Source organism: Corythoichthys intestinalis, chromosome 15 (assembly GCF_030265065.1).
Source record: "Corythoichthys intestinalis isolate RoL2023-P3 chromosome 15, ASM3026506v1, whole genome shotgun sequence".
NCBI lineage: Eukaryota > Metazoa > Chordata > Actinopteri > Syngnathiformes > Syngnathidae > Corythoichthys > Corythoichthys intestinalis.
The window spans coordinates 37,614,885-37,635,453 of NC_080409.1; the positions used below are offsets into that span (position 1 = coordinate 37,614,885).

At 38.4% G+C, this 20,569-nt stretch overlaps 1 protein-coding gene across 2 annotated transcripts in view; it reads right to left on the minus strand.

Moving 5' to 3' along the window:
- LOC130931223 (synaptosomal-associated protein 23-like) overlaps positions 1–14,992 on the minus strand; it is a 28,009-nt gene extending 13,017 nt beyond the window's left edge. Inside the window, exons 1-2 of one of the 2 annotated variants that reach the window (XM_057859824.1) lie at positions 14,833–14,992; positions 2,587–2,701 (exon numbers count right to left, since the gene is read on the minus strand). In XM_057859824.1, the coding sequence (XP_057715807.1) occupies positions 2,587–2,643 (57 nt within the window). In that variant the 5' untranslated portion in view covers positions 2,644–2,701; positions 14,833–14,992. Of the gene's footprint in view, positions 1–2,586; positions 2,702–14,650; positions 14,806–14,832 lie in introns of those variants that run through there. The other variant, XM_057859823.1, reaches the window with a different exon arrangement.
- Positions 14,993–20,569: the final 5,577 nt, after the last annotated feature.

The window sequence follows — 20,569 nt, forward strand, 5'->3', positions numbered from 1 at the left end:
GGAAGCAAGAAGTGAAATCAAGCATTTCCGATAATTGGTGAGGAGTCTTACATCACTGTGGAGGAATTCTAGTCCACTATTGTTTCCAGAATTGATTCAACCCTGCCATATTGGAGTTTTTTCGAGCATTGACTGCCCGTTTCAGGTCACATCACAGCATCTCAATTAGACTTAAAACCGGACTTTGACTTGGCCATTCCATAACCTTCATTTTGTTTGTTTCGGGTCGTTGTCCTGCTGCAATTAACTGTCATTCATGAATGTTGAAAATTGGTTCATTCGATGCCAACCAACCAAGTTCCAATGGATTGAACAACTATAGCTGTCAATGTCAATGGCAGCCAATACGGAAAAAAAATTAGGGCCTAGCAGAGAAATATTAATATTAATTAATTTTAGTTAATATTTTACCTGAAAGAATCTGTAAAACCTAGAGAGAGTACAGTGGTATGAAAAAGTAACAACCTTTTGGAATTTTCTCGCATTTCTGCACAAAATCACCATCAAATGTGATGTGATCTTTGTCAGAATCACACAGATGAAAAAACTGCTTTAACTAAAAGCACCCAAATATTTATAGGTTTTCATATTTAAATGAGGATAGTATTCAAACAATGACAGAAGAGGGAAAAATAAGTGAACCATCACATTTAATATTTTGTGGCAGCAATTAACTTCAAACAGACACTTCCTGTAGCTGCAGAACAGTCTGGCCCATTCTTCTCTACAAAACTGCTGTGGTTCAGTCAGACTCCTGAAATGTCTGGCATGAATCGCTGTATTTAGGTCATGCCAGAGCATCTCAATAGGGTTCAAGTCTGGACTCTGACTTCTGTGTTTTGGATCACTGTCTTTTTGCAGCAACCATTCTCTTTTATGCTTCAATTGTCTGACAAACAGCGTCAGGTTTTCCTGCAAAACATCCTGATGAACTTTTGAATTCGTTCTTCCATCAATGATTGCAAGTTGTCCAGGCCCTGAGGTAGCAAAACAGCCCCAATTCATGATGCCCCCTCACCAAGCTTGACGGTAGGGATGAAGTGTTGATGTTGGTGAGCTGTTCCATTTTTCCTCCACACATGACATTGTGTGTTACTCCCAAACAATTCAACTTTGGTTTCATCAATCCACAAAGTTATTGGCTTCCTCCGTGGAGTCCTCCCACGAAGACAATTCTTGGCCATGGTTTTACATATAGTTTATGTGTGCACATAGATATTAGACTGCCAGTGATTTCTGTAAGTCTTTAGCAGACACTCCGTGGGTTCTTTTTACCTCTGTGAGTATTCTGCTCTGAACTCTTGGCGTCATCTTTGGTGGACGGCCACTCCTAGGGGGAGAAGCAACAGTGCCAAACTCTCCATTTGTAGACAACTTTGACTGTCGATTGCTGAACATCCAGACTTTTAGAGATGGTTCTGTGTCCTTTCCCAGCTTTATACAAATCAACAATCCTTGATCGCAGGTCTTCAGACAGCTCTTTTGACCAAGCCATGATGCACATCAGACAATGCTTTTCATTACCACAATTCTTACCAGGTGTGTGTTTTATAGTGGGCAGGGGAGATTGGGCACACACCTGACTTAAATTGTTTGGTAAAAATATGTTTCGATTGCTTCTCAAGTCTCCCTAAGCAGAGGGTTCACTTACTTCCCCCTGCTGTCATTGTTTGCATGTTATCCGCATTAAAATATGAAAACCTATAAATGTTTGGGTGGTTTTAGTTAAAGCACTTTTTTCATCTGAGTGATTTTGACAAAGATCAGATCACATTTGGTGATTTCATGTAGAAATGTGAGAAATTCCAAAAGATTCAGATACTTTTTCATACCACTTTCCATGAATATATGTGGTAAATATTAAACATTACAGGGTTTCCCCAGGTGTTCGATTAGCCTGGCGTAACCTGCCCCCTCTGCCAGGCTAAAACAGTGTTAAAAAAGAAAAAACAAAAAAATATATATTTTAACCACTGGTTATACAATTGAAAATATAATGGCAACATGTAAGGTTGATATGTGCACAAACCTGTCCCTGCCCTCTGCCATTGCACTGAATTGCATTGTATTTTTGTTAAATTATTTCAGGACTGCTTTTTTGCAAAATTCTACATTTAATTAATATTAATACATGGCTTATAACAACACAAGTCATAATTTTAAAATTCCTGTCAACTTAACATTTGAATTTTGTTTGCCCCAAAAAATATTCTGGCTTCAACAACATAAAACAAAAAGATAAAACATCCGCAACCACTCCTTCCAACGAGTCATTTCTGCAGGATATTTCCAAGTCACAGCTGTGGGCTCAGCTCTACATTCACTCATTTTGTTTATTTTCAATTTCTTCCTTAAACGAAAGTAGAGCAGGAAAAAATCTACTCTGATTGGCTGTTGTTGGGGAAATGTCACAGCAAGATGTAGTTGCTTCATCAAAAAGGTCAATAAACAAATGTCTTTAAGGTGTTGACACAAGATATACAATCCAGTTTAGGTTAGGACACCAATTTCCAATGACTCATTTCAGGAGGACTTTATTCCAGTGAGTTTATGTTAGTACAAAAGCCTTGTAATGGACAGGATTACCTCATCAGTCACTTGGTTGGCCCTGGCGGCGATCTGCTCGACTGTCATGTCGTCCATATTGGCGTTGTCCAGTTTGGACGCACCACCTGTGGCACTGAGCTCGATAGTCTGCGGCCTGTAAGACACCACCACCAGTTTTAGACGGCTGGCTAAATATATTCTCGACCTTTTACAAATAGTGCACTAATTGTCTGCCATTGACGGCGCGAAACTCCCAGATTAAATAATTTGGACAAAAATAAACATTTAAGTGACTGACTGAGTGATCATCACACTAAATGTAAACCGTTGTGTTAGCATAGCATTCGTGTTAACATTAGCCTAATGCTAACAGCAAGCCTCCTCTTGAACTCTGTCAACTTTTCATTTTTAAACATACAGGTCATGGTTTCCAGATAGGTATAATTAATTGAAAATAACGTACTGTTTTCCTGCTGAGTGTGTATTATCACCAAGTTGGTGTTGTCCTTGTAGACGCTACAATATGTACTCATCCGTCAATGTTCATTTAAAATAGTTGGACACCTTTATCTATATATCTTTGGAGTAATTTTTTGAAAATTTTACATACGAAAACATTTTTAGAAAATGTTGACTAAAGGCCGAGTTATGCTTCCGCGTCAGACCTGCGCCGTCAAGGAAGACCCGATTTACGACCCTGCGCCGTAGCCTCTCTGGCTCCTTTTTAATTTTTTTTCCTGACTTCGCGTCGCGTCAACGTGGTGAAATTGGTCCACTCAGTCTGTTGTTTCCGGTTCAGCGCAAAATCACCGCCATTCTCAAACATTTTTCTACACGCAGAAATGGACCAAGCCGACGAGAGTATCAACGAAGAGCAAGTACGACAACTTCTACAATGTCTCGTCAAGACATTATGGAGATTGCCAAATGGCAAGCAATTCGTGGGAGGAGATTGCTGAAAATACGGGGCTGGAGGTCGGCGAGCGATTAAATTAAAAAAAAAAAAAAAAAAAAAAAAAAAAAAAAAGAACCACCGAGACAGGTACAGTATATGTGTGTTCGGAATCAAATGGCCACACGAAGCGGTGACCCAGTCGGCCGAAAACTGCCAGCTTTTTATCACTTTATGTCGTATTTTTGGTTGGTGCACTTCATCATTTATTGTGTACATATGTAGCAAACATATGTCTGAGTCACGACATGAGTCTGACTTATTTACGTGTCACACTTGAAGTATGTAAAGAATAAAGCACTGGTTTGGTGTCAAAAGAGTTGTTTTGATGTTTAATTTTCAACTACAGACAGGTCACACACGATACATCATCACTGATTGAGAGGGCCTCCAGAAATCTGCTATGGCTTCCCACTGGCTGGGTGTAGGACACGGCAAACAAATCGGGTTGGAGGGCTTGCAGACCTCGGACAAAACGCTGGACGCAGTGCTCGACGCCAGTTTGATGCTAGCCGCTACAGCTAGCTGGTTTCCAACCAAGGCTAGAACTCACTATGCGGCATCAAAAAGTCACCTACGCCTCAACATTTGTATGATTGATGTATGAGTTGAAGATCCACATTCAAGCGTTCCATCTTGCATTGTTTATTTTTTTCTCCGTTAAACTAGACAAGAGGAAATCAACAAGCATGTCCCAAGACCGTACAAACATAGCGTCACACCCCTCTAGTGACTTGACGGTGAATTACAGAGCAACGCGTCACCTGGACGGAGAACCATCGAATGTCAAATGACGCCGTAGTCGCTGCGCTGTCACCGCAACGCGGGAGCATAACTCAGGCTTAAATCTAGACGAAATTAGTCTTGAATTTTCGTCAACAAAAACTTGACGAAGACAAACACATTTTGAGATAAGTAAAATATGACTAAGTATTATAGTCTAAAAGAACATTGAGATGACTGAAATATGACTAAAACAAATAAGTATTGTCATCCAAGACTAAGACAAAAAATTAAAAAGGCTACTAAAAGCAACGCTGCAATTGACGATGCAAGTTTTAAATGCCATCAAAATGTGCTTTTTCCTATGGCCCACCATGTTTATACTTCACATTAATGTTTTTTGTCAACTGATCCATGTTGACAGAATGTGTCCAGTACGTGTTTTTAACAAATGTAGAGTACTTATATAGTGCATTAATTACATGTTTACCATGCTTAAAGCGCTTTACATTAGTACACGTTTACCCGTTCACGCACACATTCATACACCAATGGCGCCGCAATGCAAGGCGCTGCCAACCCATCGGGAGCAAATTGGGGTTCAGAGTTTTGCCCAAGGGCACTTCAATAATGTGCAGTCATAGTCCGGAATCAAGGACAACTCAAGCTACCACCTGCGCCACGGCTACCCACTTTCGTGTGGTGTCATTGTTTTGTATTACTTTGACGGTTCTCATTTCTCTTTTGGACTGTTTTTCTGGGCTGAAATTACTGCCACCAGGGAATAAATCTGAATTGTTAAAGTTGAATAAGTGGATTAATAATACATTTGAATTGTAAAAATTGGAACTTAAAAAGAAAAGAATACAATACTGATTAATAATAACAAAAAATAATATAACTGGACATGGGTGAAGAATGGTATCCGGTATTTTCTACCAACAATGATTGACAATTTGACACATAGGTGTGGAGAGAAGTCATGAGACTCAACGCTTACACCAGCCAACAGATACTTTAATGGGCTATTTACAATACTGGAGCAACATTCACATGTATGCAGAAGCTTCAGCACGTGTGCCAAGAGTGACCATGGAGTCACAAGATGAATGAAAATGGGAGTCGAAAGATGGCGCTACCTTGACTTGCGGTCAATGACGTCCAATCCATTTGGACTTGGAGGAGATTGAATGATCACTGCCCGCCCCCCGAAACCAAACGGATTGGACGGCCATCACCCTCCATGGCAACATCAAGTTAAATCAGTAACATCTATCTGGGACACCTCACATGTTAGGTCACTCATACTAAATTGTGACTTTTGGCTTAGCCTTCCATGGCAAGTACTTACAAGTACAAGGAAATAGGTCAAACGCTTTTAAGTGATTTCGCTTTTAAGTACTCGAGTGGTTTGAAAACGGGAACTTCAAACTTCCTCTCATGTGTCCACGTTCCCTTCTTTCATGTTTATGTTATTACAAGGCGCCTTTGATGTTCTTTTGGTTTTCACTAGGAAGGATCTTGATGCCATTAATAATGCATCCTCTGTGATCTCCTTACTTCATTCTTTTATGGCTTCAATTCAACGTTTTACACGTCTTGTGAGTTTTGGACGCATCGCTGCGGTTTAGTGAGACTCAAATGGAATCCAGGTTGATCGTGACAGTTAAAAGCCAGTTTGTGTACATCGAAAAGTCATCGGACGGCATAAGCAAGTCCCAACTTGCAAGCTTTCCTCCGAAGATGCACAAATGACAAAAACGTCAACGCCGACTGAGTAAACCATGAGTGAATTCTGCTTGCTGTAAGAAGCCTCCTCTTCCTTTTCCAACATTTCCCTTGGAATCAAAGCTGCAGCACTTGGAATGGAAAAAACAAAGGGCAGCGTCTTCTGCATGTCGGGATGATTTATGAATAGTTGTTTTTTTAAGAAATCCTTCCTTTATAACATCAAAAAGTCAAGTCAAAATTGCTTCTACAGTTCTTAATCAAAAAAGAAACGCAAAGGGCTTCATAGGTCCACAACTGACAGTTGGACTGCCACAGACGATTATTTTGATCATGAAATAATTACAGATTATCATCGCAATTGGTCAACTAATCGGCGACTATTAAACCACACTTGGATGTAACATTTATGCTGTAATCGTTCATTAAAACTAGAGATTGACCGATATGGGTTTTTCAGGACCAATACCGATCATTAGTTATTACGGGGGCCGATAACAGATTTTTGGAGCGGATATTAATTTGCAGTAAAACAGTAAAAAATAGGTGTAAAAAAAATTGAATAATGCAAACACTGAACTTCAATGAAATGCCTTAAGTATGTTTATTGAATCACACCAATAGAAAATGATAGCTTCAGAATTGCCTGAATTTCCTAGACTCAGAAACATCAATAAATCGCTCTGAATTTTTTTCCACAGAAAAGAAAACCCTGGTGACCTTGTCTAAATATCCTTGAGCAAGATACTAACCCCCACGTTGCTTCTTGTGCCGTGTCACCAATAGGTGGATAAGGATGTAGTGTGAAGCGCTTTGAGGGCCTTAAAAAGGTGGAAAGGCACAACTCAAGTTTAACTCCATTTACCATTACCATTTAACCTATTAGATGACGGGGTGAATACTAGTGCAGGAGACAGCAGGCAGGAGAGAGATGCGCGGCTGCATCTGAGTCGGAATAACAGTTTTAAATAATTTTTTTCATATCAGCTGGTCGAATTAAATAAAAAAACAACAACAAAAAACCCTAACCCGATATCGATATCCATCAAATTTTAAAAATTCGGCACTGATAATCGGTCTGGCCGATAATCGGTCTATCTCTAATTAGAACTATGCAATGAGAAAGTTGTACTATGAAGAAACACTATGTACGTGCACACATACACTTATATCATTCAATCGCTGCCAGTCAAATTGGATTGGACGTCTATCGCCGTCAATGGCAGTGAAACATGATCACTCAATACTAGCCTTCCCAGATGAAATGGATTTGATGTCTATAACTGTCAACGACAGTCAATGAGTTAAGGACTACTAGCAACAAATAATCTGGAGGTGTGAGGATACTGCATAACATATACAGTGGGGCAAATAAGTATTTAGTCAACCACTAATTGTGCAAGTTCTCCCACTTGAAAATATTAGAGAGGCCTGTAATTGTCAACATGGGTAAACCTCAACCATGAGAGACAAAATGTGGGGAAAAAAAACCCAGAAAATCACATTGTTTGATTTTTAATGAATTTATTTGCAAATCATGGTTGAAAATAAGTATTTGGTCTATACCAAAAGTTCATCTCAATACTTTGTTATGTACCCTTTGTTGGCAATAACGGAGGCCAAACATTTTCTGTAACTCTTCACAAGCTTTTCACACACTGTTGCTGGTATTTTGGCCCATTACTCCATGCAGACCTCCTCTAGAGCAGTGATGTTTTGGGGCAACACGGACTTTCAACTCCCTCCTCACCCCGTGGCGTCAAAATGATAACAAGAACGGTGAGCAAAAATCCCAGAACCACACGGGGGGACCTAGTGAATGACCTACAGAGAGTTGGGACCACAGTAACAAAGGCTACTATGAGTAACACAATGCGCCGCCAGGGACTGAAATCCTGCACTGCCAGACGTGTCCCCCTGCTGAAGAAAGTACATGTCCAGACCCGTCTGTGGTTCACTAGAGAGCATTTGGATGATCCAGAAGAGGACTGGGAGAATGTGTTATAGTCAGATGAAACCAAAATAGAACTTTTTGGTAGAAACACAGGTTCTCTTGTTTGGAGGAAAAAGAATACTGAATTGCACGATACCCATTGTGAAGCGTGGGGGTGGAAACATCATTCTTTGGGGCTGTTTTTCTGCAAAGGGACCAGGAAGACTGATCTGTGTAAAGGAAAGAATGAATGGGGCCATCTATCGAGAGATTTTGAGTGAAAATCTCCTTCCAACAACAAGGGCATTGAAGATGAGACGTGGCTGGGTCTTTCAGCATGACAATGATCCCAAACAAACAGCCGGGGCAACAAAGGAGTGGCTTCGTAAGAAGCATTTCAAGGTCCTGGAGTGGCCTAGCCAGTCTCCGGGTCTCAACCCCATAGAAAATCTGCAGAGGGAGTTGAAAGTCCGTGTTGCCCAACGACAGCCCCAATACATCACTGCTCTAGAGGAGATCTGCATGGAGGAATGGGCCAAAATACCAGCAACAGTGTGTGAAAAGCTTGTGAAGAGTTACAGAAAACGTTTGGCCTCCGTTATTGCCAACAAAGGGTACATAACAAAGTATTGAGATGAACTTTTTGTATTGACCAAATACTTATTTTCCACCATGATTTGCAAATAAATTATTTAAAAATCAAACAATGCGATTTTCTGTTTTTTTTTTTCCCTCCACATTCTGTCTCTCATGGTTGAGGTTTAACCATGTTGACAATTACAGGCCTCTCTAAAATTTTCAAGTGGGAGAACTTGCACAATTAGTGGTTGACTAAATACTTATTTGCCCCACTGTATATTCACACATATTTGCACTACTGAAATAAAGTCTGCAGAAATGTCCATTTCTCCAATTTCTGTTTTTTTTTTTTTTTTTTTTTTTTTTTTTAAAAACATGTAACATCTCATATCACAAAATCGCATATTTTTGCACCTGAGTCAGAACCTGAGTCACCTGATTTTAAGAAGCTGCCAATATGAAGGCCCGATCCGATACCGGGATTATTATTATTTTTTTTTTTTTAAACTAAAGTTCCAAACACGTTACTATTCTGTACTGCAGTGTTGTTTTTTGTCAACGATGGCGATAACGAAAATATTTCGACGACGAACAATTTTTTCATGATGATGACATGAATAGCTTAAAATGTGTCTTGGGAGACTAAGGCCATGTCTACACGTAGCAGGGTATTTGGCAAAAAGAACTTTCTACGGTTTGGCTTATCATCCACACCATATTTGAACACGGGTTCTTAAATAATCCATCAGAAGTGAAGATGTGCGAATTCTACGTTTGTGCGCCATCATGTGGACACTGATAACCGAAGATTTAACTTTGGAAACGTCACTAACTGTGACACACGTGAGACCAATGTCCATCCATCCACATGCGAAGGATGGGGGTATTATAGACAATTATTTTTCGCGCATTGTTAAGAATGTACTTAAAAATGAAGCTATTTTTTTCTACAAATGTGCTAATGTGCACGTAATTATTTTTCCCCGACGTATAAGGGCAGGATCCTCGGTTTAAAAAAAAAAAAAAAACGTTCTAGGTGTAGACATGGCCTAAAACATAACGTTGCAAATGCCAGTTTTTGTCTGACAAGAACAAGATGGAAATGCGCCATAGTTTCAGTCATAAGTTTACAATATGTGACATTTTCTGATCGTAGGTATCACGCATCATAGCAGTCTTTGGTCGTATCACACATGTAACATGCTGCACCCCCCCCCCCCATGCACACACATGCTCACTCTTCCGTGTCCTCTGAAGAATCCAGACTTGTCTTTTTTGAAACACATGTCAGGTGTTGCTTATTAACTTACGTTTTCTTATCTTGGCTAGATAAGCTATGCTGCGTTAGCCTTTAAAGTGCCTATGACAGGATAAAAAAGGTATTAAATAGCATTATTATTTGAATTAGAATCATATTTTGAGACGATTCGACTATGTACAACAATTTGGCAAAACGCAGATGACAGTCTTTTAATCTGCCGTTTAGCCCCTACCTGTCATTATAGCGCTCTAGCGTCCCCAACAGGAGGATGACGTCGGCAGGGTCATGGTTTCATCCGATTTTGAATTCAGCCCATTGAGCGGGAACTATTCAGAATGAGGAAAATGCGGTGAAGAGAGCCGCTAAATTTCACTGTTTCAATTTCTCTACTCCAATATTTTTTACAGGATTTTCTTTTTATCTAAATATTTTCCCCCAATTGCTAAATAAATGGTATGGTCATGACAAATAACAGTCTTGTGCTAAATGGAATATGAAATAGTAAAAATGCATTTATTCAGTACGACATGGCAAAATTACTCCATAATGGTCAAAACGTTCGACTTCTTGCACTTTACCAAACGATATTTTATGCCACCGGAGTTAGTCCGGCTTTTGTCATTTCCCTGCCCCGGCTTCGGAGAACGTAAACAAACCAGGAGGTGTGACAGCTAGCCGACATGCTAACCCAAACTGACTGATGTTTTATAGTCTTCGAAGCGAAAAACCACTCAAAACTACTCCGAATCATGTCACACGGCGGCGGGGTTGTCGACTGTCTTCGCCGATCGGCAACTCGCCCGGCAGAGAGCGTGTTACAGCTCGTCGTTCCACTGCTCCGGGCAGGAGAGCTCATGTGCCTGGGAAGAAGCTGGAGAATGACCGCCGGACAAACCGGCCGACGTTGGAGGAACTCGTAGCTGCCACATGGTCAACACGAATATGGCGTAAATTAATGATTAACTACACGGCGAACACGTAAACAGTCAGAGAGCGGCGTGCAGCTGTTGTACAGCTAATGTGGCAGGATGTGTCTGAGGAGAACTTTTCTACATGTCCATCCACGATCAAACGTAATATTCCTTTCTTTATTGAAAGTTTGTGGTGTTTACTTTGTAATCACTGTATTCGCGGCCATTTTTATCACAAAGTTGCAATTTCTGATGGGGTGGAAAATTTGACAAAACATCCGGCACAAGAAGAGGGCAATAAGCTGAGTATAGTGCTCTCCCGGCGGGCACGCAAAGGACCGAGTGGGGTTTGCGACAAGCTGCCGGTTGTCAGCCGAGTGGCATTCTCGGTGGACAAGGACCATTGTCAGCCACAAAATGCAAGCCACCTCCGTATTAAAACGTGTGCCATGATCCCAGTATTTGACATACCGTATTGGCCCGAATATAAGACAGTGTTTTTTGCATTGAAATAAGACTGAAAAAGAGGGGGTCGTCTTATATTCGCGGTCTAGACATTATACACATTCACGACGCTAGATGGCGCCAGATATCATTGAAGCGATGTTCTGTTGTGAGAGATCTCAGCTACTCTCCACATTCACGATGCTATATGGCGCCAGATATCATTAAAGCGATGTTCTGTCATGACAGAGCTCAGCTACTAGTTTAACCAGTTTGCATTATTTTATTGCAATGTTTTTCCCCATTCAGATTTGTTTCAAGAGTGCAGTTACAGTTAGACTTCCTTTTGATGGTTAATGCCGATATTGCAATTTTATCGTTTTATCACAATAGATTTGTTTATTTACATTACAAAAACCAGAAGCCATTCATTTACGAATGTGACTGCACTTAGTTTACATATTTAAATGTTCAGATATTAAGATTTGAATTAGGCAAAATAACATTCTTTTTCTCTCAAATATATTGTTATAACCATATGTTTCGGATGTACTGTAATTATTTTCTGTATAAAAAATAATTTGGTGTTCAAAAAGTCTTTTTTCAAACTTGAGTCTTGAAAAAGAGGGGGTCGTCTTATAATCAGGGCCGTCTTATATTGGGGCCAATACCGTAATACAAAATACGATGCTTACTCAATTCCTCGTAAGTCCAATGGTCCCACAGTTCCCACAGACTTGTTTTGGCCATTCTCCGAGGGTGAACGGGAACTTTTTGAAACCCAAAACAGCTCACACACCTCTCCCTGGTGCAGCAACAAATACCTGAAGCACATTTGGCTGGCGTAATGCAAAAAATAAACGAATTAATCCGCAAAAACAGCTGAATCTGCAGTCCATCTGCATGCTATAAAGCAATGCTGTATTATGAGATACTGTCCCGGGTGACGTCAAATTCGCATTCCTCCACAAAACAGGAAGTTATTCATTTTCATGGCACGGGATTAAAAAAATTGAATAAATAATAAATAAAACGATCTCTTCCACACACATCCAAGTGGTCCATTTCATTCAGGAGCATAAAATAGCGTGAAATATAAAATAAACATGCTTTTTGGTGTCATAGGCACTTTAAAGGTCTAAGCTGAGCGATCATCACACATTAAATGTCATACCATTCGCGTTAGCATTAAGTTTGGTGTCGTTTTAAACTTTTTACATACAGGTGAGTTTAAGTAAACAATAAATAATAAAATAATGTAGTTTTCCTTCTGAGTGTGAATTATCACGAAGATGGTGCTGTCCTTGTAGACTTAAGATTATGTGCTGTCCGTCAATGTTCTTTCTAAATGGTAGGAAATAGATTACAAAAAGATTTTTTTTTTAAATCTTTACAATCATTTTGAGTAAATGTAGACTTAAACTAAACGAACACAAATTATGAAAAGACAAAAATATGACTAACAAGTATTTTTGTTCAAAAGACAAAGACGAAAATTAAAAGGGCTGCCAAAACAACACTGCTGTACTGTTTACAGTACTTCCTCCTCCGCTTTTTCCAGGAGTGTAGCACAGTATAAAACTAGGGGTGTCAAACGATTAAAATTTTTAATCGAGTTAATTGCAGCTTAAAAATTAATTAATCGTAATTAATCGCAATTAATCGCAATTCAAACCATCTCTAAAGTATGCCATATTTTTCTGTAAATTATTGTTGGAATGGAAAGATAAGACACAAGACGGATATATACATACAACATACTGTACATAAGTGCTGTATTTGTTTATTATAACAATAAATCCACAAATGGCATTATTGACATTCTTTCTGTTTAAGTGATACATGGATAGTAAGACCTGTAGTTCATAAAAGACAAATGTTATAGTTACAAGTTATAGTAATTTTATATTAAAACCCCTCTTCATATTTTCGTTTTAATAAAATTTGTACAATTTTCAATCAAAAGTAGAGTTAATATAATAATAAGAAGAATTAAAATAACAATAATAAGAATTGAGTGACCAAACTCTGAGTAATGCCAGTTTACTTTGCATTGTTGTGAGAATAGGGCCTCATTACTACAGACTGAAGTGCTTTTCTTTTTGTGAACATTATTTTTTTGAGATAGCAATATTATTTTTGTTGTGCTTTCACTAAATGATATTTCTGTTTGTTGTGAAGGAGTTGCAGAAGCGTATGCCAATAAACGGAGCAGCCCAAAGAACGCCTGTGTCCACTCGCCTTTAAAAAAGATATACCTCTGTGCATATCTTACCCAAAATACAACAAGAGACACATAATTGCCACTAAAAGAAAGCAAACTTACCGAAATATGTGTGGAGCACAAAGCATCAGCATAAACGTCTCACAACTACTAATTCTCCCACTATTAGAAGGAACAACATTAGTATGGGACGGCGCTGCGCTGCCCCCAAGCGGCCAGTGGCATTCTCTTCACTCTTAATGTACATAAACGGCCTCATTGAAATGTGTTTGAGACAATGCGAGAGCGGCTCATTCAGTGCACGCGTTAATTGCGTCAATTATTTTAACGTGATTAATTAAAAAAATTAATTAGCGCCCGTTAACGCGATAATTTTGACAGCCCTATATAAAACATATATATTTTTGCTTCTTTTGGCAATGCCATTGTATTTCTGGATTATTTTGTTACTCTTTAGTTGATATAGTATATATATATATATATATATATATATATATATATTATATATATATATATATATATATATATATTACATATATATATATAAAAAAATATATATATATATATTAAATTTCTTTTCCACAAGATTCCGATCGGGGACATTCCAATGTAAAACACAGTTTTATATATTGATTTCAACATGTTGTCAGGTTTGGACAAATGGACTAATAGAGAGGCAGAGTTAAGTGCTAAACTCCATCTCGCATTAAAGCTGATAATTGCAAGAGACTGTAGGTTGAATTTAGACTTGTGCAGGCCATATTAAGTGGTGTTTTGATTTTTATCTGTGGGCAAATAAAAACTGGGCAGCCCGCGGGCCGCAGTTTGAAAGCCTTTAGTACAAAAATTTATTTCCCCCACATGACTTTCTTAACAAAACATGTTGTGGACGTACCGACTCACGTCCTCGAGTTCAGGTTCTTCTACTCAAACCTGTTCCTCCAGATCTTTGTGCACTACACAATAACGTCATTGCGTATTCCTCCTTATGATGGTGTAGTCATTTGCATTTTGACGCAGACCTCATAATATCGTATTAAATCATTTATAGGAAATACATCTTTAACATCGTATGGTAAACTCAAACACATTCACATGTATTAACTTAAAAAAATAGTCAAGAAAGAAGTTTGGGGTGGGGGGTTTTCACATCACAGGTTCAAATGAGCATTTCACGAGTTTGGGGCAAAAAAAAAAAAAAAGTCACTTGTCAAACAGGTGACGTGAGGACGAATAAGTACGAAAATTGTCAAACAACGAGAGACGACATAAAAAATGAATGCCGCTTTAAATGCAAACAGGCAACGAAGAGTAATTAGCTGTTCTATGGCAATAAAAAGTTACTTACATAGTGCGAAAAGGTGGACGTCAACGACCGGCAGAAACCGAACGAAGTCGCCCCACGGAGGCGACCAGGAGCTAGTCGGCTAAAGCTACTTCCGCTTTCCCCTGTCGTCGCCACCCAAACAAACAACGCCGACGGACACGGAAAGAAGCAAATAAAGTAGTGTGAGGGCGGTCGGTACTTACCGTCAAACCCTCCCCGCGTCGAACCTTTAAGTCCGGCAACTCCTCCTCGAGTCAGGTATGCGTACTTGGCGCGAGCGCGAAGCGCATGGATTCCTTCACTTGACTTTTTCCTTGTTGGTCACGAGCACGTACGTCAGTCGCGCGCTCAAGTGGCAAATGGGCGGTGCCTTCAAAAACAGTCGGAAATATCGATTACAATTTCTAAAACAGTAAAACCTCCGCTGCTGGCGGTTACACTTGAACAAAAATACACAGAGTAAGTGAGCCAAAAAATATCGCTTCTAAAAAGTTTGTAAAAGGAGTAACACAAATTATATATTAAATTAAATTACCTTCACAATTTTCCTTGAAGTTGTTTTAGGCATGCTGTACGTAACAATGGGCGACTTATTTCCTTCAAAAATAATATTTTATTACAGCTTCCTGACTTAATGGTAGTCTACAATTGTATCGATTATCAAGTTCGTTGGTAACTAATTTATTAATCGATTTTAATCGATTAGATGATGCTAGGTCTTCACAATATATCGTTGAAACATCATCATCGCAATGTGTGCATGTGCAATAGTCCCATCGCAGGACATGCGACAAAAAAATTTTGGGGGGGTAACCCATAAATGTTTGCTCCCTTTTATATATAGCCATCTTCATCATTCAAAGATGAAGCCCCTTCGCCTGCATTAAACGGTATTATATGAATAAAAAGTACTCATGGTGTGTCAACCAAAGTCTTCCCAAGGAGAGCAACAGTATTACCTCTACATACGAATTGATTCATTCCAGGACCTGGATTGTAAATCAAAATGGTCGTATGATAGTATGATCATAATTTGATTAATTCGATCCACAGCCCACCCACAAACCTGCCTTAAATCCCTCATAAATACTGCAGGTACAATTACAAGCAAAACCAAAAAATATAAATACAAATAATAATAATAAATCTGAAATGAAAATGCGTTTTTTTGGTTGAGGAAAAAGCCAAATGTCGTCATATGTCGAGACAAATGAAAAGTCAGATTTTATGTCGGATGTGGAATGGATCTTATGTCGATGTGTTAGTATGTCAAGGTACCACTATTCAAGTCATCTGGTGAAAAATCTTCTTGTCTTAATATCGCAATATTAATCGCAATATATCACAAACCCCTAAAAAGTCGCAATGTCAGTTTTTTCCAATATCGTTCAGCCCTAGTTGTTGCAGCCTGATAAAGAAGATAGTTTAGACCTAGGTTTGCACAGGGACGGTAGGGACATAACACTAGCCACTTTTCACCAACTTTTAAGCAACCTTATCATATAAAAATTTCGGCTATATACCATAATTTTCGCACTATAAGGCGCACCTAACTATAAGCCACCACCCACCAAATTTGACACAAAATTTATATTTGTTCATAGATAAGCCGCACTGGACTATAAGCCGCAGCTATCATCACTGTATTATGGGATATCTACACCAAAAGATATTAACCTGTAACACGTTATTTGACAGCGGCATCATACGACTGTCGTAAGACCAAATGAACCACCATGAAGGTTTAAACCAACTGGCTGCAAAGCTTCATTGCTTCAAGAAGCTTCATTTGGCCATCATTGTTCTCTTTGGGGAGAAAGTCAAACTCTTCTGCTTGCTGCTGTCACCACTGTTGTCATCCAACATTCCTCCTAGCATGCATTGCTGCGCTACAGATGTAAATAACAAATCAAAATTCATGTTCTGTGCTAATCATTTCTTCAGTTACCGTTCTAGTTGTTTCATTAATTGCTAGTTATGGAATTTATTAACACTTTATTTGAAGGCGGTGCCATCACACTGTCCTAAGACCATCATAATTATGACATGACACTGCCATGAGCATTAAATAATGCTTATGACATTTGTCATTTTGTGTCATCCGGTTCTGTGCTAATCATTTCTTCAGTTACTGTTCTAGTTGTTTCATTAATTGCTAGTTATGGAATTTATTAACACTTTACTTGAAGGCGGTGCCATCACACTGTCCTAAGACCATCATAATTATGACATGACACTGCCATGAGCATTAAATAATGCTTGTGACATTTGTCATTTTGTGTCATCCGGCAAATTATCTCCCTTTTGAATGGTTGTAAAGGATCTGAGCTGGACATGAATGGAGTTAGTGACATAATTCGCCGGATAACACTTAATGACATCTGCCATAAGCATTCATTAATGCCCATGATAATGTCATGTCATAATTATGATGGTCTCATAGCAGTCCTATGATGCCGCTGTCAAATAAAGTGTTATCTATTAACCCCAATAAATCAACAAATAAGCCGCACTGGACTATAAGCCGCAGGATTCAAAATGAGGGAAAAAAGTAACGTCTTATAGTCCAAAAATTATGGTAGGTAATTTAGATGGTCTTACCATATGTTGTAAGGGTAGAATAGACCCTACCATTATTAAGTTAATTATTTTTATTATGTTAAGACTTAGTTATCCCTTTTCACTTGCAGAATTTCCCAGTTCATTTTTCTCCCTCAAACAAACATTTGTTTGGCTGATGACTTGAAGCCCCCGTCCCACCACAAAGACATACAAACAGAAATACTCACACAACCCCGACAGATTCATGTTGACAACATGCCGCCTCCTCCGCCCCCTTCGGAGAGGAGAGACATTAGAAGTTTCTTTTTCGGCCAGCAGCAGCCACTGTAAGTCATGTAAAAAGACATTGATGTTGTGGAGGCAGGGAAAACACCACTAATTTTGCTACTGAAAGTTCGACCTGTTCAAAGTTAGCATAACATTAAACTTGCTAACCGTCAAAATTATGGTCAGCCTCCACAAGGAACAACGAAGTCAAGCTAGTCGTCCCTTATTTGGATCGTTGTTTGCATTATGTACAATACGGTGATATTGTCCCTACCAGTGTTGAGACCAAACCTACGCCTTTGGTTTAGACGGTAAGATTAACGAAAATGGGCAAAAATGTGATTTGTTGTTTTCCAAAGTAAAAGCAGATTTTTTTGGATGTGATACTTTGACTTAACAAAAATGTAATGAAGAAATCTGATATTTACAACTGAGAAGTTATATGTATGTTATCATTTCAAGAATTTTGACAAGTATAAGATGAAGGTCCTTCACGATAAATTGTTTATAAAAATAGTTGTCGATTAATTATCAATTAGTTGTCGATTAATCGTTGCACAACTACTACCAGTACACTTGAAAATAGAGCTCATCTTTAGTGTTACTGTACATAATGACAAGTAATAATGGCAAATAATTCTAGCCAAGAAAAAACAGTCAAAACAAAGCTAAATGAGGCGGACCAGAAGGGAAGAAAAAAGCAGGTGTACACCTGGATGAACGAGGCCCTAAAGGAATTTTATTGTTTCTGTGTAGCAACGTATTATATCTAGGATGGCCAGAAACTTGAGAAGCGTACACTTCAGCTATCATCTGACTGACTCCAGGGAGAGAAAGAAGCGTTTCTGTTTCCACCCACACGAGTGCAGCATTTACCCTTCACCCGCACTTCCTTTAGGCGACTCTGTGTGCCTTTTAAACGCATTTTTGTCATGTGCACAGCGAACAGTAACACAAGAGTTTGATTGGAATTGTTAGTAATAGAGATGATCTAGTTCATATACAAATACATATAGTCCTATGGCGGAAAACACAGACAAGACTGAAAAAGCAGTTTCTGCTCTTGCACTCCTCTTTAAAATAAACTGCTGTATTTTAAACCAAAACAACAGTTGTGTTTGATAGAACAATATGTCTATATGCTTCCATAGCAGATTCATGGCGCATTAAGCCCCCGAAATATTTTTAATTTGTTCGTTTTACCTTACCCTGAAAACTCTTTTGCGCTTTTGTTTTAACCCAGCCATAAAACGAAGGTAATTAATTATATTTATTATTCTAAATGTCTGGCATTTTTAGCTTAGAATCATTAATTGATGTCCAATATTTCGTTTAGAAAAAAAAAAAAAAAAAAAAAAAAAGACAAAAAAATTATTCACTCGCATATTTTAAACTTTTAAACAAATGACGTCACAATGAAAAAAAAATGGCGTCTGTAAAAAAGTCACGGATATCTACCTCATAACTATCGCTTAATTGTATTTTGTATTTTTTTAATGATTGTATTGTAGTTTTTTGTTACTGTCGCATTTTCTCTGGTATTTTAGATGATAAATAAGTGATCCACACAAAAAAATTTGAAAAAAAAAACATTTAAAAGGGTAAATATATGAAAAAGAACATCTCAACCATTCCTTGATGTCTGCGATTTCTGCATCGCGACCCTTGTTATATTACAGTGTTTCACCCATAAAATCCCCCCAAAATCGAGCTGTGACCATTCACAGATGTGTCCTGATACTCAGTGATACATGCTACATGGAGTATTTGGATCGAAACAAGGTAAGTACGCGATAAGATCTCGTTAAAGTCATGGCGTCTGTAATTCTGCTCTCGCGTGCTCTCACCTCCAGATAGGGTTTTGCTGTTTAAAAAAACTATAAAAAAAAAAAAGCCCTCCTGTTAAAAAAAATTCTACCCCCAGAAAATTGAGATTTTAAGCTTTCCAATGATGTATCACACATGCATATCGGACAATTTTGAAATTTGGCTAAATTGGGGTTCTCAGAGCAGAACTTCAAGTTACCTGAGTGTTTTCCGCCGTACAGATATACGTATGAATGGTTTTTTGTGTGTGTGTTCAATGTGTTTATTCAGATTTAGCATTGAAAAGAGATACATACTGTATTAGACATGTTTTTTCACCCCCCCCCCAAATAAAACAGTATAATAAAAAAAAAAAAAAGTGTATATATGGTGGAAAACACTCAGGTGAGTTCCGCTCTGAGACCCCCAATTTGGCCAAATTTCAAAATTGTCATATACAGTGGGGAGAACAAGTATTTGATACACTGCCAATGGATTGGCAGTGTATCAAATACTTGTTCTCCCCACTGTATGCATGTGTCAAACATCATTGGAAAGCTTAAAATCTCAATTTCCTGGGGGAAGAAAAATTTTGAACAGGAGGGCATTTTAAAAAAAAATTAAACAGTGAAACACTAACTGTAGGTGAGAGCATGAGAGAGCTTAATTAAAGACGCCATGATTTTAACGAGATATTATTGCATACAGTACTTACCTTGTTTCAATCCAAAAACTCTTTGAATCACCCAGTGTCAAGAGACACAGCTGTGAATGGCCACAGCCAGATTTTGGGGGGATTTGATGGGTGAAACATGTTAATATAACAGGGGTCGCGATGCAGAAATCGCTAACACCAAAGAGTGGTCGAGATTTTCTTTTTCATATATTTACCCTTTTAAACGTTTTCTTTTCAGTTTTTCTTTGTTTGGATCGATTATTCATCATTTAACACAAAATGCGACAGTAACAAAAAATAAATAAAATTAAGCAATAGTTATGAGGTAGATATCCGTGACTTATTTACAGACACCATTTTTTTCATTGTGACATAATTTGTTTCAAAGTTTAAAATATGCGAAGGAATAATTTTTTAAAGTTTTTTTTTTTTTTTTTTTTACTAAATCCTAAACATCAATGAATGATTCTTAGCTAAAATGACAGACATTTTGAATAATAAATATAATTAATTACCTTCCTTTTATGGCTTGGTTGAAACAAAAGCAGTTGCACGGCGTCTGTAAACGGGGGTCTCCAGGGTAAAACGGACAAATTAAAAATAGTTCGGGAGCTTAATGCGCCATGAAT